Source organism: Typopeltis vanoorti, chromosome 4 (assembly GCF_054136105.1).
Source record: "Typopeltis vanoorti isolate ZY-2024b chromosome 4, IOZ_Tvanoo_1.0, whole genome shotgun sequence".
NCBI lineage: Eukaryota > Metazoa > Arthropoda > Arachnida > Uropygi > Thelyphonidae > Typopeltis > Typopeltis vanoorti.
In genome coordinates, this window is record NC_143552.1 from 119,794,585 (window position 1) to 119,820,943 (window position 26,359).

Genomic DNA, 26,359 nt, shown 5'->3' on the forward strand with positions numbered 1-26,359 from the left:
CTTAGCTTAAGCCAAAATCCAGCCCCACCTACACTATTTAAATATAATACAGATTAATAAACACTTTAAATATTTGTTTGTATTATGACATTCTACAGACCAGGGTATTTTAAACTCAACTTCAAGTAGCAATCCATTATTGGACCTGCCTGCATAATTACACATGCATTGCTTACTATGAAAATTAGACGGTAATATTTTTCTTTGGAATTGTGTGAAAACATTTTTTTTTTTCTGAATCATGAGAAAAAGTTTGAAAAACCCTGTTTTTCTTGTCAAATTGTATATATTATGCATGTATATGTGCATGCCTTATACACAAACTTATAAATATATTCTGTTAGACAGGATTTTATGCTTTTAGCACAAATTTAGTACTGTAATTTTGGCTGAGACAATTTTATTTCCCTATGAGAAAAATTTTCCCACCTGCTATTCTTTTTTTTTTTTTTTTTTTTTTTTCACTAGTGAAAAGTGAAAAATGGATTTAAAAACTAGACCAAGGTGTAGGTCTAAGGCACTTATGCAGGTGGGTAATAATAATCACGATAATAATTAATAATTCATTATTTAATGTATTGGCAGCTATTTGGAAAGACTATTATACAAAACAAAATGGATCTTTTCATGTTTTTTTTTCCCTGCTTACATGTGCCCTTGTTCGTTTCCAAACAATGTGGTAAAATGTGGAAAGACGTCAACTATAGACAGTGCATACATACGTACACAGACACACACACACACACATATACATGAGCACACGTGCTGACAGATGTATAACACATTACAGATGTATATACAAATTACAGTTTTTTCTAATTTCTACACAAAAACATATGCAATTAAGACTCAAGTATCCCAATGGCATGAAGGTTCCATCCCAATGGCATGAAGGTTCCAACTATCCTGGTTCACAAAAATAAAAGTACATGTACTCAACGAGAAAATAAATACAATAATCCCAGCTACAACTACCTTCTGAAACTTCTGAAACACACCATGAAATGTGAAGGCACACCAATTCTAATTTTTTTCTAATTATTTTTTGTGTTAGACACTGAATAGAATAAATTTGAAGACTACAAGTTATAAAATCCTTGACTAGCACAAATGCTGTGATCAAAATTGGTAGTGCCTTGATGAAATGCTTTGCATTTGATTTATGTCAGCTTCTGCTTTGCAGGCCACTTGGTGATCCAGTTTCTAGAAAGTTACAAGCACTTTCATTCTGTGCAAAGTTGTTGTGCCAGTTGATCATAGTCAGAATTTTTCCCCCTCTTTTCCAAAAAATGTTTTATTTTTTTTTTATCACAGTCTCCTGATACTCAGAAAGGTAACATTTTCTTTCTCCCCACCTTTCCTCACCCTGTCTATACACTTTGACAAATGCCATCACATTTCACAGATACACGATTTGACATTTCTGTAAGTAGAATTACTAATGCATGATCCAACCCTGATTGTTTCACCGAGAGAAAACATGCCACAGCAGGCACAATCTTATACATGCGGGCAGAAGGTGTATGATAAGAAAATTGCTGTGGAAGAACAGCTAACATGGCTGATTTGGCACTAAAAGGGTTGTCTGCTCTACAATATAACAAGAAAACAAATTCTTTATACAACTTTGATCACCATAACAATCCTAATGATATTACATAAAACTGCATGAATAGGATTACTTACTCCAAGACAAATGAAAGGAATGCTGGTAAAGAGATGATTTTGTACAATGTGAGGCACTTTTGTACTGAATGTTATCCTAGTGGACCCCAGTAGTGTGGTTGAAAAATATAAAGAAAGGTGCCATTTGCTTTAAACAGAAATTTTGTAAAAAACTTTTTTTTAGCCCTTATTCATCTGGTTTAAATGCAATCAAAGATAATAAAACACTCATCTAAATAATAAAAAAAAGTCATAATAAATAAATAGTTTTATCCACACAAACTTTTGCTATATTCTTATTCTGAATAAATAATGAGTTTCACAAGGACAAATTATGGATTAACATTAAGGACTGACGTAGACATGTTTAACATAAAGGTTTTATTTTAAAGGGATGTCCCATTTTTTTTTAATCATTTCAGAAATACACTTTTTTATTAACTTCGGAAAAACTGACAGCGAAGTAAAATCCAATACTTCAATAGGCAAATTAAGTCAATGGAACAGAATATAAACTCGACCCTTCTTTGTTTAAGCAAATGAAATATACATTATTACAGTACCACACTACATGCAATATTATTTTACATATAACAGGTTACTAAATGTGAATTGCATACAGTTAATAAATTAATTTAATATTTTGAAATGTTAAAACACAAGAATGTCAGGTTATGGTATAACTTAATTATAAGATATGGAACTGTATATGTATGTATGTGTGTGTGTGTGTGTGTGTGTGTGTGTGTGTGTGTGTGTGTGTGTGTGTGTGTGTGTGTGTGTGTGTGTGTGTGTGTAACTGTATATGTATATTATTATTATTATTACCCAAGACCCCATGGAGTCAAAGACTCATCTAGGAGGTCCTTTTATCAAACACTCATCATACCATGCTTTAAACACACTCAAATTCTCTGCAGATACCACACTCTCAGGAAAGGCAAGGCATTCCAATCATTCACAACTCTGCATGAAAAAAAAAACCTGCTTCTCACTCCCTCCTTATACAGCTTACAGGGATGACCTCTGGTTCTCCCCTGATCTCCCACTATTTTCTGTAGAACCTTTCCAGTACTGATCCTATAACAACCCCTTAAGGAACTGTAATGGCTAGCCTGATTGGCTGAGAGGCAATTGTGTCTGTTCTCTGACCAAAAGGCTGCAGATTCAAATCCTGCCATGGGCATGGATGTTTGTGAATGTCTTTAGGTGGGAGATGGATTTCATCACCTGGCGTGAGACCACTACCCACCACTACTTATTGGAGGCCTAAAGTGGCTTGAAAAGGTTTCACGTTTAGACTGTAGAGCAGGGTTTCTCAGACCTGGTAAAAAATAAATAAAAATACAAGAAAAAAAATGTAATCGATAAAAACAGAAAAAAAAAATCCTTAACCAAACCACAGTACAAATGTACTATAGGTTCACAAATAAACCTTTTATGGGTGAAAGCCACATAAAAAAAAGGGTCAGTTTCTTATCTTATAATGTCAAGTTATGGTATAACTTAACAAGATAAGGAACTGTATATGATCAAATGCTATGACATCAATCAATCAATCTAAGATATATTAAGAATTAACTATTTAACCTTTATAGTTTTGCAGTTTTGGTGGAAGTTTCACCATTTATATAGGTGGAAGCCTCACCATTTATATTAATTTTATAAGCATTAAAAGTGCTTGAAATATTACACTTTTCTTAAAAGATTCAGCTAAAGCATAAGTATATAATTACATGAACGAATAAATTGAAAAATGCAAAGCAAATGTGTGAAATTGATGCAGCAGAAGGAAGGTGTTCATGGGAAGAGAGAGTATGAAAGACTAACAGGTTGTGTATGAGGAATGGTGTTCAGTCTGGATGAAAGGGCTTATATGACTGATAGCTTGCACTTGAATAGATTTCAAGTTATGGGTCTAGTGGAATGCAGAAGCAGAGAAACTGAGGTTACTGAGAGGAGGCGGGGGGTAGCATTCTTTGTTACAATAATCATTCTCCTTCCAGTTTATTACCATACCTTCCAGTATGGTAATAAACTGGAAGGAGAGAGAAAAATGGAATTTACACAGCTACTCAGTGAAAATTACCCAAAACAGCACAGACAGAGGAGACTAGGAATTCAAGACTGCTGGATTTGTGATAGCATAAGAGGATTTGTTCATAATCCAGATAGCCTACTTTGGGAGAGTGATTGCAGGTCTTGAATCTGGTGAGTGGAATTAAGTATGTAGAATTTTTTTAAAAAGGAGTATATGTGGAACTACAAAATAGGTGATTATAACATACTTAGGAAGCAGCTCGAAGCAGTAACATGAGAAATGGTCAAGAGGTGCTTACAAGAGGTTTTTAGACTCCATATCTAGAGTCAGAAGGATGAGTAGCATTACTGGACAGAAGCTAAAAAACAAAAAGAAAAAAAGAAAATTGTGAATATAAAGAGAAATATGATTAGCAAGTTTAAGAACAATATAAAGCAAAAGAATGGTGACCAGCATAGCAAGGAAGGAAAAATCAGATTATGAAATAAAGTTACCTGAAAGCATAGGAAGGCAACAGCAGCAGAAAAACTAATTGAATGAATGAGATCATGTTCCAATGTGATGGAAATAACATAGCAAATGATTAGATGGAATATCAGTGTGTATAATGACAAAGTGTGAGACGAATGAGAGTACCCCTGAGCAGAGTGTTAAAGTGAGTGTCAGTGCCGACAAGGTCCCAAGGGAGTGGGATAAAGGACAATATAGTCTCTTTACATAAAAGAAATCACGAGAGAGAGAGAGAGAGACAGATAGCAGGCTGCAGACTAGTCAGATCTCTGGAGTGGTGGATGAGTAGTGGACAAGTTAGTTAAGGGCAGAATTCAGGAATGGAAAGGGGGGGGGAATTGATTCTCAAGGCAAGAAAAGTAGGTCTTGACTTAGTAACTTACTCATGTTCTGTAATGAAGTGACAGCTAAGGTGGATAAAAGGAATGCCTATACTTTGGTACTTTTAAACTCAAAAAAGGCATTTGACAGTATGCTATGGAAAATACTCATGTCAGCTGGAGCAAATGAGGATGAATTATGCAGATTATGTTGCTAGTTACTTACATATATATAGACATTAAAGAGTAATTGATTGGTAGCTGGTCCATGCCATTTAATTTGTATATTAATGATAATGAGAACGGTTCAAGGAAAAATGTGTTGTTTGCTGAGGAAACTTAATAAAGGTGATGTAGAGATCCTGCAGCATGATTTAAATAGACCGATGGACAAAGATAATGGTTGTTGGTTCACTGTAACAAAGTATAATGTGAGAAGTCATCATATGCACTTGGCTAAAGAGATTACAAGGAGTAGATTTTTTGCTTGAAGAGTTAGTGATGAAATAGTGGAGTGAGTTATAGTTGTGAATGTAGTATCAATTGAAAAGAGAAAAAGATAAGCATTGTACAATCCCAAACTCTTTAAGAAACATACTAATAGATTATTTCTTTCTCCTTAATACTTATCCACACATGGAACTATTGTGTTATAGGTCTCGTGATCTTTCATGTGTGGAGTCATTATAAAAAAAAAATAGTAAAAAATAAAAAAATTAACCAAACTTTCAGTATCCACGTTTTTATCTAAAATGAAATTGATCAAATTTAAACAGGAACTGCATGTGAAAAATAGGCTATGGAAGAGATATAAGGAGACAGGTGAAGAGCAGATGCATGAAGAATATAAGACACAGGCCAGGAGAGTGACTAGTATAGTAAGAAAGGCAAAACTGGAATATGAGAAGAGATTGGCCCTAAGATCCAAAGAAAATCCTATGGAATTTTTTAGCTATAAGGCCAGTAGGAGGAGAAATGATTGTGGAAGAATGACATTGTGGGATAAAAATGGAAATAGAGTAACTGATGCAGAGGACATAGTGGAATTGCTCAATGAACACTTTATCGGAGTATTTCATCCTGGAGGAGTAAATTTTAATACTAGTGGGATAGGGAAGGTTCGAGGTTTAGAGGTGCAGGAGGAGAGTGTGTTCCAAATACTGAGTACTCTGGATGTCAGTAAAGCTGTGGGACTGGATAGTATTTTACCATGAGTTTTGAGAAAATGTGCTAAAGAATTGATAGCTCCTTTGACTTGGCTTTTTAATGAAAGTCTGGCTACGGAAAAGGTGCCCAAGGAATGGAAGGAAGGTAAGATAGTGCCATTGCATAAGGGCAGTAGCAGACTGGAAGTGTCTAATTATAGGCCAGTTTGTGTGTCATCAGTCGTTGTTAAGATCTTGGAGAAATTAGTGAGGGACCGTATACAGCATTGGGTAGATGAGGATAATGTTATCTGTGAGAGTTAACATGGATTTGTTAAGAGGCGCTCTTGTTTTAGTAATATGCTAGAGAAGAGCAGTAGATGAGGGAAAGACATATACTGCCATTTTCTTGGATTTAGCGAAGGCATTTGACAGGGTGCCACATGATAAGCTGATATTTAAGTTGCAGCACATGGGTTTGGATGTCTAGTTGGTCAACTGGATTCAGGATTGGCTGTCCGATAGGTATCAGAGAGTTATGTATGGTGGGGAAGTTCAAGGAGGCAGAGGGTTACAAGTGGGGTCCCATAGGGCTCAGTTTTCAGATTTGGTCCCCAGGATTTGAAGGGGATAAATTAACTGTGGAAAGGGTACAAAGGCAGGTAACAAAGATGGTTTCAGGACTGTACAATGTTAGTTATGAGGACCGGCTGAGGGAATATGGACTGCAGAGTTTGGTGGATAGAAGAAGGAGAGGTGATATGATTGAGACTTTTAAACTTTTGAGCGGTGGTTACAGGAGTGACACTGGGGAGTTCTTTTGCTTGGTTGAACAGCAGGAAGGCAAGGGGCCATCCCTAGAAGTTACAAAAGGAAGCTGTGAGGAATGGTTTCTTTGCATGGAGGGTGGTTGAACCGTGGAATGCATTGCCTGATAGAGTGGTGAGAGCGAGAACGGTCAATGAGTTTAAGGAGTGGTATGATAGACTTTGTGTTTCCTAGGAGGGACTTCCCACGATGAGTCTTGATAGACTTTGTGTTTCCTAGGAAGGACCTCCCCGGCGATGAGTCTTTTGACTCCATGGAGGCCTGAATAATAATAATATAATAATATTATATCATTCGTGTTATAGTAGCAAACGATCTTGCTTCTATAAATAATTGCTGAATTTTAGACAAAACCCATGATGAAAATATAAACAATAAAAAAATTTTTTTTTTTAACTTTTAAAAATAAAGGTTTAAATTAAATTACAGTGTATTAATGAATGCTAATTAAAATTTACATGTGAAACTAGGAACTGTGCATGACATTAAATTAGTGTTTCTTGACCTTTTTTTGTGTGCGTGTATGTTACTTCCCCTTCCCAAAACAATGGGAAGGGAAGTACACATACCCACCCACCCACCCACACACACACACGAGAAACATAGTCAATTACAGATGATTTTTTTCAGGAACATAAGTAGTGATGAGTCCCTCATTACTACTTATTTATTGTGCCTGAAAGGTACAGCATACTGTAAATGAAACAGTTCACTTCAATAAGTACATACACATTATAAATTTATGATTACGAGCATTTCAGCATAATTTTCTTTATTAAATCAATATGAGTTGTCGATGTGTTGACCTTCACCTAAATAATTTATTCCAGAATTAATGCTCTATAGTGACTTTGACAATCTATTACAGTAATCTGGATTAGCTACCAATAACTGGCTGTACCATCATGTGCAATTGTTGTACTTCCATAGTTTCAATTCCAGTCACTCTGATTTATGCAAATATTTTTCAGAAATTATTTAAAAAATGTTAGTGTAATTTCTAATTGTGTCTTACACCTCTAGTGATATTCAATGTTGGTTGAGAAGCATCATTATAAACTATTCAGTTGAACAATATAGCTTTTAATACTTTGCTATCAATACTTCAGCAAACTCGTTTAAATAAATTGGTTCAGATTTCAATGATCACCTACCAACTTATAAGATGTCCCTTGAAAAAGTATTGTGTGTCCTTCCCCCTGTAGATAGATTCAAGAATTAAATACTGGTAAGAACACCTTTTGTCCCGGCCTGTGATAATTAATATTAACGAAGCCAGTTATCATTTCCTTTTAATTGTGTGATATATTTTATGATATATTCAAAAATAAAAATAAAAAATGAAACAGTAGTACAAATGTAATATTTTTCTGATGTTTTTAATTATGAAACTTAAACAAAAAAAAAAAAAAAGATAGGTGAAATCACACACACACACACACACGCGCACGCACGCACGCGTGCACACACACACACACACACAAAGAAAGAAATCGCAGAATCTACAGTACACTGATGCTGTGTGTAGACAGTTGTTATTCAGCTTCTTGGTATATTTTTACTGAGGGAATGTTCCTATTTCCCTCAAAATATAAGTAATCTAGAAGAAGATGAGGTGAACCTGTTTCTATAAAGAGGGGAAACACTTCCTAAAGTACCCCAGTAGATCACTAATGAATTCTAGATTTCAATATTCTCTGTATGAGGAAACCTGTTTTTGTTGTCATTGTTTTGCAGAGAAACGAATAAATATCACCAGTTAATATGAAGAGACATTTGAAATGTTACACATTTATGGGCATATCAGGGAATAATTCCATTAAAAAAAATGAAGTTAATTTTTATTTATTTATTTAGTGAGAAAATTTCATTTTCTAAATTATAAGTTAACCATGTAAAATTTCATTTCCAAAGCTGTAACAAATGTACTTGATACCATATGCACGATTTTAGTATATATACTTGCATAACTGTTATTATTATTATATGACACCTCCAGAGAGTCCAAAGACTCATCGAGGGAGAGTGTACCAACAGCATTGAATGATGGATCCTCTTCCAACTACTAACCTCGCTCAAACTTGCTTAACTTTTTGCATGAGCCATTAGTAGCAGAGGCTCTACCAATTGACCAACCTTTGCTGGCAAAGGTTGGTCAATTGGTAGAGCCTCACACTCACACTCTCACACACACACATCATCTAATTTTTGTAATTTACCTAAAAATGATTTTTAGGTAAATTACAATTTTTATATACTTCATCTTTATTTTTGTATCAGAGTTTGATACAAAAATAAAGATGAAGTATATAAAATCATTTTTAGGTAAATTACAAAAATTAGATGATGTGTGTATGTGTGTGTGTGAGTGTGAGTGTGTTTTTGAAACTGATACCAGAAAAAAAAAAAAATCACAAATTACATATCCTATCAAATGTACAGTACAATACATTTATATCCACTGTACTAATATTTTATAAGTTTCCAAGTTTTGCAGCTGTTATAAAATATATAAATTTCACATACGACTTTCATTCATAAAAACGCATTTTTAGAAATCAAATAATTATTCAGAAGAATTTTTTTCTTTTTTTTTTTGCTTATTCAAATCCAAGTATGTTTAAATTCTGGATTATATATACTGTTAGGACTGTTTCATCAGTGATATTTTTAACAAAAGAAGGGTTGAGTTTCTCTGAAATTTTGATGAAGTTTATCAGTTAGAAATCTGCTTTTTATATTTCTAATGAAGTAGGTAGTATGATTCATATGAATCTTGATATGGAAATACTACATGCAAACATGAAACTCCAAATATCCTAACAGAACATAGCATTTACATGTAATACAAGATGCTTGTTAAAAAAAAATCAAAAAAGAATACTATCATGACATTCTAGGAACACACACATGGCCAGTTTACTATGACCAATTCATAAACAATTTTGGTCTTAATATTAGAGGAGAAAGTTTTAATGTATATCTAAAAAGGGCAATGTGAAAAACATTACAAAACAAACAAACAAAAAAAAAAAAACACTACTTACAAAGAACTGCAAAAGATACAACTTTGTTCAAACATTTTCAATATTCTTTAACAAGTCTAAATGGTTTATGTGCTTTGAGCACTAATGATTAAAATGAACACCACATTTACTAATTCAGTACTGACAATGTTGATATCAAAGTCATCATCAGCTGCAAAAAATAAATATTTGCCTGAGGCAAAAAGGAATGGACCTCACACTTATACTAAACTCACTAATAAATGTTTGTGTATAGCACTAACTATTCAGATGACATGACTGTTTTCTAGGATGATATTGGCACATCTATTTTCTATCACTATCAGAAACTGTCTGCTATTCCATATGTCGGTATTTGTGTGATGACATTTGAGACAAACCCAGAACTGCATACTGGCACTTAAGGCAGTGATAATGTGTTTGTCTCTGATTGTGGCTACAGCCTTTCATGTTGCAATTTTGGGATGGTGTATACTTTTCAAATCCTGCAGCATTGATACTGTCCATCTTTGTATGTTGCCTGCGGTGAGCGACCACTTTATTAGTGTCCGTACAGACAAAGTCACACTTAAGGCAGTGAAAATGAGATGACTTATTTGCCATTGCACCTAATGTATTGGCATACATGCAGTCAGATCTACCACAGTTCACATTAGCCCTATACTGCTGAAAGTCTCCACCCATCAGTGTATCTAGCCTTTCATGACGAGCTGTATGCTGGACAAAGCGAGTTTTGTCACAGAAACTATAACCACAGTCTTTTCTCATGCAGTGAAAATGTGTTTGATGCTCTCGATAACCACAATGTGGATAAGTACAGTCTTCATTAAAACGGTAGCGTATATAACCTTCAGGCACAGGTTCATCTTTTAAAATTCTCAAATTTGGAATTTTAATTCTTTTTGTCTCAGCTGTGTTATCTGGCTTATCTGAACATATTCGTTTAGACACTGGTTTGTCATTGTCCTGATTATTGTGTTCTTCAGCACCACCACTAAAATCAACTTGTGGAGAGCCATAAAACTGGTGTGAGTGAGCAAAAATTGTAACTGGCCTAGATGAAAATGTACTGGAAAGTTGCTCAGTACCTTCAGAAGTAGGCACTACAATGCTGGATGGTAATGACTGTAAGGAAGAAGAAGACTGAGAAGGGGGCTGCCAGCAAAATATGCTAGGTATATGAGGATTATGGTCTTTGGATTTCTCTATTAATGTGGCATCATGAGGCATATCTTTAGTTTCATGCTGCTCAAGAAACTGAACAATTTTATCACACTTTACATCAACACCATCTTCATCTTCTTGAAATGCAGATTCAGGAGTTGAACGAGAAGAAGGTGGTGGACTTACATATTCTGTACCAAGTGGATTAATTAAGAGAGGGCTTAATGTACCAGAATGTTTCAGTACATGCGGCTTGAGTCGGGAAAAGCTAGAAAATGCCTGAAAGAGAAAAAATAAATAAATAAAAAGACAATATGAACTATTACTGACACATTTATTCTGCAATTAATTTAGCTTACTAAATACATGTTATCAGTTCATAAATGTTTTCTTCCATCAGATGTCTGTTTGGTAGAGAGTAAAAATTAAAAATGCCTATTGATAATAATGACTGAAAAAAAAGAGAAGTAATTCTGCTATCTGCTGGAGTTACTGCTCTTTTTTTAATTTTAATTTAATGATGTATTTCCTAAGAGTGTAAATAATACTGCAGCTCATAAAGAGGCCATATGAAATCCCAAGCATTTTATCTCCTGCACTAACCATGCTATTCTCTCATGTAGAAGAAGGGGCAGCAGAGGTAATGAATATCAAGATGGCTGAGTTGTATGAGGCAAAGGGGGAATCAGTTTATGAATTTGTGGAGTGAATTTGAAGGGAAGTTGAAATAGTTTAAAGTTGATGGACTGCATCCGAATGAGTTTGGTATTTAGAAAGGTTATTGTGTTCGCTGAGAAGGCACAGGATAGCACAGACAAAACAGATTGTACAGCAGGAAGACGGATACAAGACTGAAGATGTGAATGCACCATGACAAGGTGACAGAATACATAAAGGTGAGAATGAGACAGGTATGAATGGCAATCAGAGTCAGGATCAAGAAATCAGGAGTGATCGGACTGAAGAAAGAGTGTGGTATAGCGGCTAAAGTAGAGAATGTTAGTGTTGGTAGAATGGCCTCAAAGACACAGGAATTGTTATGTTTGTAAACAAATGTATGGAGTATCTGAAATAAGAGAGCTAATTTGTTGCATGAATTGAGTCAGCAGGCCCAAAGATAATCAGTATAAGTGAAACTTGGTTGTCTGAGGATGATGTGCTTTCAGGAATAGAAATGGAAGAATGTACAATTTTCCAGATGGATAGGATGGGGGGGGGGTACTGTTAATGATTGCAGAGGAATTGTGTCCACAAAGAGTGGAATTTGATAGTACATGAATCTGTGTGGTGTGAAGTTGAAATTTATAGGCTAGAATATCTGACAGGTTACTGTTATAGGCCAGGGAATGTAGAGAATAATAGGTATTATTTCTGGGAAAACTCCCATGTTACTCCTCTTAAAAACTATCATTTTTACGGAATTTGCACATACCTTTTCTTGGATGTTGTTGCCTGTCTTCTTTCTGCGAAAAAAACCTGGGTTTTTTCAAATGAATTGTCCCACATTGCCTAACTCCCCCCCCCCCAGCACTTCCCTTTTAACAGCAGAAGTATGCACATCGCAGAAAGAAGACGGGCAACAGCATCCAAGAAAAAGTATGTGCGAATTTTTTTCTATTATGCTACATATATTTGTCTCTAAAATACATCTGCAATGCCCTAAGAATTCTTGAGTAAAATGCCAATGCCATTAAAAAAGGGGCATTCCTAAATGAAAGCAGGCAAAATAGCTGTAAAAATAGTAGGGAATAATGATTGTGAAATGAATATAGACTGGTTAATTTCACAATCATGAATATAGACTGGAAGGAAGAGACAATGTACAGGAAGAACATGGAGAGTGAGTTTGTTAAATTTCTAAGGGATAAATATCTTCAGCAGCATGTGACTGAAGCAACTAGAGGTTTTAGTGTTTTAGATTTGGTGATAACTTCACAAGATGTAGTTATTAATGAAGTATTAACTTTGCTGCCAGTTGGTGAGAGTGATCATGAGGTACTTGTTTGGGAAGTGTTGAAACAAGAAAAGGTTACTCCCAAAAAATTATATATATAGAATTATAAGGAAGGTGATTATGGGAAGCTCTGCAGCATGAGAGGAGATTGGCTGGTCAGGCCAAGGCAAATTCAGGGGTATTCTTCTGCTATGTGGCAAGCAACAGGAAGAATAATTATGGCACACTGACACTGGTGAACAGTAGCAACTGGCAGCAAAGTGACTGTTGCAAAGGATATAGTGGAATTATTGAATGAGCACTTTATCAGTGTATATTGGTGAATGATGCTGTGCAAATGCAGAAGGGAGGCAGTATTAGGAGAACCGGAAGTTAAAGAATCAGAGGTGTATCCGGTGTTGATTGGATTAGATGTTAATACGAGTGTAAGAATGGATGACATATTATTATTATTACCCAAGATCCCATGGAGTCAAAGACTCGTCTAGGAGGTCCTTTTTATCATACACACAGCTCATCATACCATGCTTTAAACACACTCAAATTCTCTGCAGACACCACACTCTCAGGCAAGACATTCCAATCATTCACAACTCTGCATGAAAAAAAACCCTGCTTCTCACTCCCCTACTCACACACTCCTTATACAGCTTCCAGGGATGACCTCTGGTTCTTCCCCGATCTCCCACTATTTCTGTAGAACTTCTCCAGCATTGATCCTACAACAACCCCTTACTAACTTGCAGGTCTCTATCATATCTCTCCTCTTCCTCCTGTCCACCAGACTCTGCAAATTACATCTTCTTAATCTTTTCTCATACTCGATATTCCAGAGTTAGACTGACTAAGTGACAAAGGTGACTGACCTTAGTCAGTCGCCTTTGGACCTTTTCCAACATCTCTTCGTCCTTCTGAAAACCAGGTAACCAAATCTGGACACAATAGTCCATGCGTGGCCTAATCAAAGCCTTATACAATGGAACAAGAATCTCCCTACTTCTACAAGTCAGTGTCTTCCACATCATTCCCAGAAGCCTTTGTGTTGTCTTCACAATTTTGGCTATGTGTCCCCTAAATTTCAGATCCTTATCCACTATCACCCTCCCAGATCTCTTATTTCCTCCACCTCCGACAATATATCCTCATAAGGCATAAATTCTGCATCCAATTTTTGTTTTCCAAATTTTAAAATCTTACATTTTGCAACATTGAACTCACATCCCCATTCCCAATCACTCAATTCATTCAAGTCTTCTTGTAAGGCCACAACATCTTCTCTACTCTTCATGGTTCATCCCAACTTTGCGTCATCTGCAAACAACTGAATATCCCCATTGCCATGCCCAATCACTCAATTCATTCAAGTCTTCTTGCAAGGCCACAGCATCTTCTCTACTCTTCATGGTTCATCCCAACTTTGCATCATCTGCAAACAACTGAATATCTCCATCCAAATCTTCACCAATATCATTAATATACAAGTTAAATAGCAATGGCCCTAAAACAGACCCCTGAGGCACACTACTAGTAACTTTCCTTTTCCTGGATATCGCTCCCCTATACACAATTTGTTGATACCTATCAGATAGCCAGTCTCCAATCCAATGCACCAATCTAATATCCACTCCAGTTTGACTATCAACTTATCATGCGGTAATCTATCAAAAGCCTTTGCAAAATCTAAGTATATTACTGTGTATCCTTCTCCTCTGTCCATGAAAGCAGTCACCTTATTGTAATAAGTTAGTAGATTACTAAAATATGACCTTCCTTTAGTAAATCCATGCTGTTCATCAAAGATAATACCATTGTTGTCAACCCAATTCTGAATCCTAGTTCTCACAAGCTTCTCCAACAACTTAACTACAACACCTGACACACAGATAGGCCTATAGTTTGATGCTTGAGTTTTATCATGTCCTTTATGAAGTGGCACAATCTTGCCCTCCTTAGGAACTTGACCCAGTGCAAGACTCGTATTAAAAAAATATGTCAAGGCCGGCATCAACTCCCTGGCACATTCCTTCAGAATACGTGGTGATATATTATCAAGTCCCACACCTAGTTTGCTTAACTCCACATACACCTCTTGCTCACTTACAGTCAGTCTCTTTTCCCTATCATCAACTGCTCTCGATCTCTCCATGAAGTCACATTCACAAGATTGAAAGGCCTTTATGTACTGCTCATTAAGTATCTCTACCACACCTTCTTTCACCATGTATTTTTAAGGAATGTGCACAACAGTTAGCTATGCCTTTGACTTGGCTATTTTGTGAAATTTTGCAGTGGGTAAGGTAACTAAGGAGTGGAAAGAAGGCAAAATAGTACTACTTCTTTTTATGTGCACAACAGTTAGCTATGCCCTTGACTTGGCTATTTTGTGAAATTTTGCAGTGGGTAAGGTAACTAAGGAGTGGAAAGAAGGAAAAATAGTACTACTTCATAAGCACAAGTTCTAGGACAAAAGTTTATAGACCAATCTGTATAACTTGCAGTTGTAGTCAAGGTGTTGGATAGATTAGTTAAGAACAGAATACAAGATTGGGTTGATGAACATAGTATTCTTTATGATGTAGTATATAGTATATGACAGTAGTATATAGAGCATAGGTTAAGTGATATTGTTTGTGTGTGATAATCTCTCAAAAGTTATCATGATTATGATTTTTATCTTAAGTATAAGATATTATATTAAGTATAAGAATTTGAAGGCAACAGATGTCAGCAGCACATGGGAAAGGAAATAGTCAAGGGGTGTCTGAAGAAAATAGTATCAAACTGTGTACCAGAGTCAGGAGTGTAAATCACATAAGAGTTAGACAGATGAACAACATCATTTAGCAGAAGTTGCAGAAAAAAGAAAAAGTTGTGGAGGGAATGCAGAGAAAAAGGTGATCAACAAGTCAGTGAGGTACAAGGCACAGGCAAGAAGGGTGACCTGCATGTAGTAGGAAGGAAGCTAATTATGAGTGAGAGGAAGCTAGCTGATGAGACGAAAAGAAATAATTCTTTCACTATGTGGCAAACAAACAAAATAGTTGGGTTATTGAGTGATCATTTTGCAAGAGTGTATGTACCATCCAGATGGAGATATTCCAGTACCAGATGTGACATTGACTGATATGAGAACAGAAGTATAAGGAGGTGCTTGCACTACTGTATACCCTTAATGTGAACAGAACCATGGGATTAGATGGCATATCGGCTAGTGTGTTATGAGAATGTGCAAACAAACTGATACCTCTTCTGACCATGTTGTTTAATTTGAACTTCAGTTCTAAGGAGGTGCCAAGGGAATGGAAAGAGGGTAAAATCATTCTACTAAACAAAAGAGACTCCAAGAAAGAAGCAGCAGATTATAGGCCAATCAGTATTACAGGAATGGTAGTTAAGGTATTGGAGAAGTTGGTAAAAGATGGAATTCGGGACCAGGTGGACAGGAAAATTATATAAGGGGAAAACATGGTTTTGTGAAAGGTAGAAAAGTATTACTGGATTCAGTACTTGGTCCTCTGTTGTTTATTTTGTACAAAAGACCAAGCAATAAGTAATGGTGCAAAATTGGGAAGATCTATAGTAAATGAAGGTGACGTAGAGATCCTGCAAGATACTTAAGCAGACTAGCAGTATGGGCAAAGTAAATGATTAACAGTTTAATGTGGCCAAGTGTAAGGTGATGCACTTTGGAAAGAAGAGATCATAAGCTATATACTATATTGATGGTAATGAACTGCAGGAAACATATACATTCTCCCTTGTCCTTCTCCCTCCTGCTGTACCACACAATGTACATTTGCATGGTACATTGTGTGGTACAGCAGGAGGGAGAAGGAAAGACAATGTGAATGGGAAAAGTATAAAAATGTGAGAAACTGGAATTAAGGAGCAAGTATTGTATGGAGATTCAATGATAAGAGGTATACTTAATGAGAAAGTGAAAGCATGTTTTCGAGGTGTGACGACCAAGGATGTTAGTGAAGCTGTTAGTTTGTAGAATGGGAGAAGTGAAAAAATTGATTGTTTTGTCAGGTACAAATGATTTGAAAGGTGTGAAATATGCAAGAGTGAGAATATGAAAGAGGCAAAAATCATGAAAAAGTAAAGATTGTGAGTCTGCTGCCTCAGTATGATACAATAGAATTGAGAAAAGGGGCCATGATTGCTAATAAGTCAATGAGAAGATTGTGCAGGAAGAATGTGTGCAGTTTATAGATGTATGGAGTGAATTTGATGGACAAAAGGATGTGTTTGTAGATGTAGAGTTAGATGTTTGTAGAATGCGTTGCTTAGTGAGAGTTAAAAGTGCAAAATCAGGGAAACTAGTGATATTAGGAGGGATGTAATCAAGCAAGTGTCTAGCTACCCCTGGGACAGAGTGTGAGTGCAGAAATGACTGTGAACAGCTGCTGCAGTTTCCCAAGTTTCAAATATGATTGGGCTGGTAATGACATTAAGCAAAAGTAACTGTGATTCCACGGGAATGTTGAAATGCATGTAGTACACAAATGCCAAAATTATCAGAAATAAAGGAGAGAAATTTTTAGTGCTGTTCAACTTGACTTGGCCAAAATTGATCAGCATCAGCGAGGCCTGTTTAACAGAGAATGATGTAGTTAAAGGGAAAGAATGTAAAGAATATTGTATTTTCAGAGATGACAGAGGGAATAAGGCAGGAAAAGAGGTATTAATAATGATAGCTGAAGAACTTCAACAAACGGTGAGGAGTGGTTTCTTTGCATGGAGGGTGGTTTAACCGTAGAATGCATTGCCTGATGGAGTGGTGAGAGTGAGAACAGTCGATGAGTTTAAGGAATGGTATGATAGACTTTGTGTTTCTTAGGGGACGGACCTCCCCTTTATGAGTCTTGACAGACTTTATGTTCTTAGGAAGGACCTCCCACAATGAGTCTTTTGACTCCATGGAGGCCTGAATAATAATAATAATAATAATAATTATTCAAATTAAGGGGATATTAAATCCCACATTGTTTTAAAACCGAATAAGAAACTCAAAGATTGGAATCAGAGAGTTTCAATATAATAATAATAATAATAATAATAATAAAACAAAAATAAAAGTTAAGGAGGATTGTAAATCTGAGGGAGATGGTTCATTGGATGCTTTCTGGTGAGACAGAGGCTAATAGGACAAAATAGATTGTTGATTGCTGCTATAGATCTGGGGATCCAGAGGAAGTTGTAGATGCCATATATCAGTAGATTAGCACAATGAGTGCAGGCCAAGCAATTATCACGGGAAGAGTTCGATAATAGGGATAAGAAGGAGGAGAAGAAACATGCAAGATGGACATGGAATTCATACAATTATTAAGGGATAATTACCTGAAGTGGCATGTGATGGAGGGGACCAGGGGTTTGAAAGTATTGGATGTGGTAATAGAATCAGAAGATCTGTCTATAACTATGGTAGTCACTCTACCTTTGATTGGGGAAAGTGACTATATAGTCTTGTTCTGGGAGGTTGCTTAACATGTAGAATCCTCAGTCAAGAAAGGGTTTGTGTGAAACTACAAAGCTGGATATTATGAAAAAATTAGTTGGTGGCTTGGAGCAATGCCATGGCATAAGAAGCTACAAGGAATGAATGTCAGTAGGACATGAGAAGGGGGCAGGGACTGTTTGAAAGAGGAAGTGTAGGACTACATACTCAGGATTAGTAGGATAAACTGAGTAATGTTTAAGGGGATAAGTAGCAATATAAAGCAGAAGTTGCAAAAAAAAAAAAAAAAAACATTGTGGAAGGAATATAAACAAACAGGTAATCAGCATAGTAAGAAAGGAAGGCTAAATCATAACTTGACTCAGTACTGATTTGATGGTAGGAAAATAACAAAAGCAGAAGAAATAGTTGCGATACTACGTGATCACTTTGCATTCAGGTGGAAACTTTGCAGTTACTAAGGCTGATGTGAGAAATGAGTAGATGAACTGGAGGTACTCAGTATACTGAAAATTTCAAAGTAAATGCAGCTGTAGTGGATTGTATGCCAGCCTGTACACTATGAAAATGTGCAAGAGAATTGGCATTGCCTGTGACAAAGTTGTCACAGGCAATGCCAATTCTCTTGCACATTTACAGAAGTAGCAAATTACCGACCAATTAGTATCTCTAGATTGATGGTTATTAAAGTATTGGAAAAGTTGGTTAAAAGTTAAATTCAGGAATGGAGAGGAATATGGTATTCTATAGGGGAAGCATGGCTTTGTAAAAGGTAGATCCTGTCTTAGTAATTTATTCACATTTTAACATTTTATAATAAAGTAGCATTGGGAAAAGGAAATGGTTACACTACATGACTGCTGGATTTTGCAAAAGCATTTGATAGAATGCTGTACACAACACTATTACATAAGTTGGAGTGGGAATGGCTATAAGGCTGGTGGCACGTATGGGGGGGTGGATGGTTCACAGACAGACATCAGAAAACGGTGTATGGTTGAGTGGAATTAAGGCAAATGAGAGTGACTAGTGGAGTGCCCCAGGGCTCTGTACTAGGGGTCACTATTCTTTAATTTGTATATTAATTATATATGGGAAGATTTAAGGGGGGGGGATTCAACTGTTTGCTGATGATGCAAAACTGAGGAGGGATAGTTGATTAAAGATGATGTGGACAGCCTACAGGATGATTTGTATAAATTAGCAGTATAGGCACAGGAAAATGGTTATTAATTTAATGTTGCAAAATGATGTAAAGTAATGCACTTTTGGATGAAAAAATTACATACTTTGTATCATATTGATGGTACTAGATTACAGGAAATTGATGAGGCTAGGAATCTTAGGGTGATGGCAGACAGAGATTTGAAGTTCAGTGAAGCTTAGTAAGTTTGCAAAATAACTCAAATGATTACTTTGTTGAGGAGCACACTAACAGGTAAAGATAAGGAGGTCATTATCCCTCTTTATATGGCTATGATTTGGCGCTGCATCTTGATTACTGTGAACAGATTCGGTGGCCTGGGTTTCCTGGAGATTAGGAGGTGGTAGAAAGGCTTCAGATATGAGTGACCAAGATGATGGCATGCTTCCAATGAGGGGTAGATTGAAGGGTTACAGAGTTTAGTTAAGAGGTGGAGGAAGGGGGGAACATAGGGAAAAATTTCTTTTGAGGATTCTTATTTCTTTGGGGTCAATCTTATAGAATCCCTTTAGTAACTTTATAAGTTATTAAAGGGATTCTATAAGACTGACACAAAAGAAAATTTTTAATACATGAGAAGTAGGGGAAGAACAAGGGATGATCCCTGGAAGACGAGTAAGAGTGTGGTTAGTTAGGGCATATAGACTATTTTTTGCTTAGAGAGTGGTGAACAAGTGGAATGGATTGCCAGAGGTAATTGTTAGTGTCCTGACTGTGAATAATTTTAAGGAGAGGCATAATAGATGTTGCGTAAATAATGGTTGGTGTGGGTCTCCTGCACGGAGATACCCAATATAATCATAATAAGAAGAAGAAGAAGAAAAAAAAACAATAAAAAAATTCCAAGTGAAATACAATAAACAATAAAGATGTGTTACACATATTATGCAATACGAAGACAACACAAAACATACAATTCACAATGTTTACAGTGTGTGTGTGCATATACATATTATACATGTGTGTGTGTGTGTGTGTGTGTGTGTGTGTGTGTGTGTGTGTACATACATACACACATACACATATTGTAGTACATGAGGTAAACTTTTAGGTGTCACAATGCTGAGGAATATGGAATAATGAACATCAAAAGCATAATTATTCAACCTACCTGATTGCAGATATTACAATGGAAATGGTCTCGTTTCTTTAATTTGCAGAAAGGTCTACCACAACTTTGAAGAGGTCCATAAAGGAAATGTTTTTCAGATCCTTGAAAGGCATTTTTTGGACTTGGCCCAGGCTGTTGCAGAATCTTTGTTAATTGTTGGTCATTTTCTTGACTAGATGAAGTACTTGATGTAGGGCTGGGTTCTGTTCTGTATATATCACTATTACTATCATCTGTGTTTGATGCTGGAGGTACAGAGCTGGAACTTGATGGACCACTGGAAGTTGTAAATGCAGAAAGAGGATAAAATGTTCCTGCAGCTTTGACAACAGTTTTCTGTGTTGTTTCTGAAGAAAGACTTATGTTATTTACCACAGGATTTGTACTGTTTGTAGTAGCTACTGAAGTAAGACATGGTGCCACACTTTCATCTTCTGTAGCTGATATTCGTGGTGTTTTCTTTACTGCTGTTGAAGCAGATGCATTGATTTGGTCCCTGTGTTTTTGTTCATGCATACCCATGGTGCTGTATCTTACAAAAGAATAATTACAGTCATGTCTGGTACAATGGAAATGACGATTAATTTTGTTACTGTGGCAACCAGGAAGTCTACAGTCTACACTTCGATCAAAAAATACAAATCCTTCCATAATATCAATATTATCATGGAAGTCTTTAGAATGTAGAAGCAAAATATCACTACGGTCTGTCACATAAAAACAGCGGGGTTGAGTGCAGTGGAAGTGATGGCGATTGTAAAATTGACATAATGGATCAGAGCATCGTACATTTGCAGGAAAAACAAAAAAGCCTTCTTGAACCTGCAAGACAAAAAAAATTTAAACAATTCATACTTAAAAATCTAAAATTGTTAAAGTTTTAAAGCAGTTAAAAATAAAATTAAAAGAGTTGTGATTTTTTCCCCCTTGTATATGAAGAATGTTTTTAATGAAGTCATTTATTTTTAAGAAATATTTTTAGTGATAACATCACATCTAAACTACAAACCATGCAAATATATTTAACATGTGATCCAAAGCTAATGTTTATCTACTCTCATTCACAAAACCCGATGTCAGTGTCTGAAGGCAGATGTAATAATTTCAGTCAAAGCTAAATATTTTTTCAGTGTATTTCATGTTTGTGGAAGAAGAATAGCGCTGAACGATATCAAAGGAAAATGGCAGACTGAAAGCTAATGAATGTGAAGTGTTTGAGAATGATTTTGGAAGTGAATGAAGCAGAAAAAACTGATGAATTACTGTGTGGTCATATTTCTATGATATAATCCAAGTGGAGACAATATAGTGACTGATGATAGAACAAAGGCAGATAAACTGGAGGTGCTTAGGATAGTTACAGAATCTCAAAGTAATTAAAGCCCTGCAAATTGATAGCTTCCATGACAAAAGAGGCTTCAAGACAGAGACAGCAAATTATAGATGAGTTATTAACTCATGAGTCATGGTTAAGATATTTGAAACATTGGATAAGGGCAGAATTCAGGAATTTGGGAGGATAGGAATATGATGATATTATTATTATTATTATTATTATTATGGGCAACTTCAAGGAGTCAATAGACTCATTGAGGCTTGAACTCATTCACAGTCATGGCACCCACAACAGACTGGCAGCTTATTCCACTCATTCACCACTCTCCACGAAAAAAACCTAGCTCTAACACCCTTGCTAACCACACTCCTGCCCAGCTTCCACGTATGGCCCCTAGTCCTCCAACCACCAGCCCTATTCTCAAAAAAAATTTTTTTTTTAAATAACGAAACCTGTGGTGCGTTCATAATTAGAAGAAAAACACGTATAAACCACAGTGAAAATTATTTAATTGTAAATATTTCATCCTAAGTATCTTAGAACATCATCAGTACAGTATTTAAAGAAAAATTAGGAATAACATACAGTTAGGGCGCATGATTACAATAGAATCTCATGAAAACGTGCATAACGTGCTAAAGTAGTACAAAAAAAACAAAAAAAAAACACGTTAATTATTTAACACAGTTTTGTATGATAATTTCCCATACTTTAGGAATAGTAAGAACCTAAACTGCAATGACGTTCTTACTATTCCTAAAGTATGGGAAATTATCATACAAAACTGTGTTAAATAATTACCGTTTTTTTTTTTTTTTTTTTGTACTACTTTAGCACGTTATGCACGTTTTCATGAGATTCTATTGTAACCATGCGCCCTAAGTGTATGTTATTCCTAATTTTTGTTTAAATACTGTACTGATGATGTCCTAAGATACTTAGGATGAAATATTTACAATTAAATAATTTTCACTGTGGTTTATACGTATGTTTCTTCTAATTATTCTCAAAAATATCTTCTGAATTAATCTTATAGAAACCCTTCAGTAATTTGAATGTCTCAATCATATCACCCCTTTTCCGCCTATCAACCAGTTTCTGCAACCCACAAATCTTCTACCTGTTCTCATAAGGTTCAATCCATAGACCTGCTATCATCTTGGTCACTCATCTCTGGATTCTCTCTACCTCCTCACCATCAAGAAGAAACCCTGGCGCCCATATCTGGGCACAGTAGTCTAGATGGGATCTTATCAAGGCTCGATACAGAGGAACAATAACTAACCTGTTTGTCTTTGCTTGGTAAAGTATTTTTCAGCAACCACGTGATTTGATGAGCTGATTTAGCCACTTTTGCAAAGTGCCCCCTAAACTTCAACTCCCTATCCACCAACACTCCCAAATCTCTCTCTATGGAGTACAGATATGGAGTACATTTTTTAGTGGTTAGTTAGTTAGTTAAAAGAGGACCTCAGAACATCTCATTGAGGTGTTTTGAGGTCCTCTTGGCAAGTCCTACCTTAATAATTTATTCACTTTCTATAATGAATATGGCAGTTGAGAGGAATAAAGGAAATAACTATACCAGGAATATTGCTGAACCATGAAAAGATAATTTCACAGGATACCACATGGAACCCAATTACATAAGCTGGATCAAATGGGAATGGATATGAAACTGGATGACATGGATAAAAAGGTATCTGAACAGACATCAAAACACAACTGATGTAGTTGAGAGAGAGAGAGAGAAAGTGAGAGAGTGTATGTGTTCAAATGACATATGGCAAAAGTGTGCAAAATAATTTATAGGATCACCTAGATGTTGTACAACACACTGACAAATAGAGATAAGGAATACAAAAAGTTTTTTCACTTGGTCTTTTTCAAATGAAATTTAACTTGCCAAGAAATTATATTCTTGCACGTGAAGTATCTTCATGGTTAAACTACTTGTATATAGAAGCTGATGACTTCATATCAATTACCTCATTATCCCATAATGCAAAGCATGCACCCTTTCAGATGTGTATAATGCTATGCATTATGGGAACAGTCACTATCCAGATAGGTTTCGACCTTTATTGAGGTTTCATCAGTGGGAGCCAGACCCATAAGGGATACTAAAGTTGAATCTAATCTAGAAGTCATATATTTTTCATATAATATACCAATAGTAATAAAAGATGTATCACCTTATTAAGAAAATTCTCTGAATTAGAGATAGATGTGTAATAAGTTTTTTAACTTGGTTATAAATTAAGTTAGACTTGTCAAGAGGACCTCAATGACATCTCAATAAAGGTTGAAACTGGTCTGGGATAAGGGATAATTATATGAAAAAACATGATATAGATTGGACCAGGGATTTGAGAGTGTTGGATCTGGTAATAGTATCAGAAGATATATCCATAACCAAGGCAGACACTCTGCCTCCAATTGGGGAGAGTGACCATGACCATGTTCTTAGAAGTTGCTAAACATGTGGAATTCTCTGTCAAGAAAGGGTTTATGTTGAACTAGAAAGCTGGTAATTATGACAGATTCAGGAGTCTGTCAAGAAGGCAGTATGGCTTTATAAGGGGGGGGTAGGTTCTTTTTCTTAGTAATTTATTATAAAATGTGAATAAAGTGACAGTGGTATTGGATAAAAGAAATGGGTACATCTTGATAATGCTTTACTTTGCAAAGGCATTTGACAGAATACCACATGGAAAACTATTACAAAAGTTGGAGCAAATGGAATGAATATGAAGCTAGTAGCATGGGTGGGGTACTAGATTGATGGTACTAGACTGCAGGAAATTGATGAGGACTTGGAGATAATGGTGGTAAAGATAGGGAATTTATTATCACCTTTATAAAGGTTATGATATAACATCCTGGTTATATCATAGTATGATATAACATCCTGGTTATAAAGGTTATGATATAACTTCCTGGTCCCCAAGAAACACCTGGGTTTCTTGGGGACCAGGAAGTGGTAGAGAAGATTCAATGATAAGCTGGTGACAGGTCTGTGGAATGCTCCCTATGAGGATAGGTTGAAAGTGTGTAGGTTACAAAGTTCAGTTGATAGGTGGAAAAGAGAGGACATGATAGAAACTTTTAAGATATTAAAGAGGTTTTATAAAATTAAACAGTTCAAAAACAAGAACCAAACCTTGGAATCTCAGTGAGAAACTCTACAGAAAACAATGATTGATTCAGCTAGGGAGGCATGTGAGGAAGTTGTCTGCAAGGATAAAAAAATAAGAACATCATAGCAGATACAAGAAGTTAAAGAAGACAGTCCTGGAAAAGAAGAAAGCATACTGAAAATTCCTAGCAAATAAGTCAGCAGATGCCCTGAAAGAATACAGAAAAAAATGTAAGCGAGCTAAAGTATGTGTGAAAGTAGTAAACAAAAGTCATGGAAAGACTTTGGTAAGAATATAGAAAGTAAATATCAGGATCATGCAGAACATTATTAAAATTGAAGACATTAGGAAGGAACTTGACATTGTTTGCATTCGGTAATGTGTGAAACAGAATGGGAGAGGATAGGTTAGCAAAACAGGTGCAATGTAAGTTATGTAAGAGTGTGGTTAGTAGGGGTGTGTGGACTAGATTTTTTGTGTGGAAAGTGGTGAATAAGTGGAAGACTGCCAGAATCAGTCGTAAGTTCCCTGACAGTGAATGAGTTTAAGGAGAGGTATGATAGGTTTGTTTGTGTGTATAATAGTTAGTATGGGTCTCTTGCAATGAGTCTCTAGACTCCATGGAGATACAATATAATAATATTGGGTAAGCTGTTGAGTGGATATGCAGACACTAGTGAGGCAGTTGGGTGTAAGAATGTGTATAATATGCCTGAGTAAGTATCATGGTAACAAACCAGAATGGGATAGCTAGTATAAAACATCACGATAGGGGTGGGCCTAAGGGGCTTTTGCACTTTAGGAACAAGCAGGAGCAATTTTCGGCCTTGACTGGCTCATCCTGACCAAAGGTTACTTGCATTAGTGAGACATGGCTAACAAGAGATGACATAGTTAGAGGGATAGAATGTGAAGGGTATAGTGTGTTCAGGAAGGATAGAGAGAAAAGAATGGGGGGGGGGGAATGTTATTGATGATAGCCAATGAATTGCAACCAAGGAGAGTAGAAGTTTGCTGCAGGACAGTGAAAATAGCAAATTTGAGGCTATCTGGTGTGAGATTGAGGCCAGCAGAACAAATTATACAGTTGGATGCTGCTGTAGACAAGGAGATGGAAAAGATGATGGAGATAGTATGCATCAACAAATAGACTCAATGAGTGGAGGAAAGGTAATTATTATGGGGAATTTCAACTATGGTAACATTGATTGGAAGGAGGAGGAGGACACATGGGAGGAAGGAAATGGATTTTATGTAGTTGCTAAGGGTTAATTACCTGCTACAGCATGTAATGGAATATACTAGGAGTCTGAGAAAGTGCTCGATCTAGTAATTGCATCTGAGAATTTGTCTAAAATGAATATGACTACGTTGCCATCAATTGGCGAGAGTAATCAAATGGTTGACCTGGGAGGTGGCTAAATGCATGGAATTTTCAGTTAAGACAGGAT

General features: G+C 36.1%; 1 protein-coding gene across 1 annotated transcript in view; it reads right to left on the reverse strand.

The window, feature by feature from the left end:
• Window positions 1–8,927: 8,927 nt before the first annotated feature.
• The window catches only part of LOC150107643 (zinc finger protein castor homolog 1-like), a 252,159-nt gene continuing 234,727 nt past the window's right edge, over window positions 8,928–26,359 (reverse strand). Inside the window, exons 16-17 of the mRNA XM_090392151.1 lie at window positions 20,433–21,254; window positions 8,928–10,978 (exon numbers count right to left, since the gene is read on the reverse strand). Coding sequence (XP_090248277.1) covers window positions 9,872–10,978; window positions 20,433–21,254 — 1,929 coding nt within the window. The 3' untranslated portion in view covers window positions 8,928–9,871. The remainder of the gene's footprint in view (window positions 10,979–20,432; window positions 21,255–26,359) is intronic.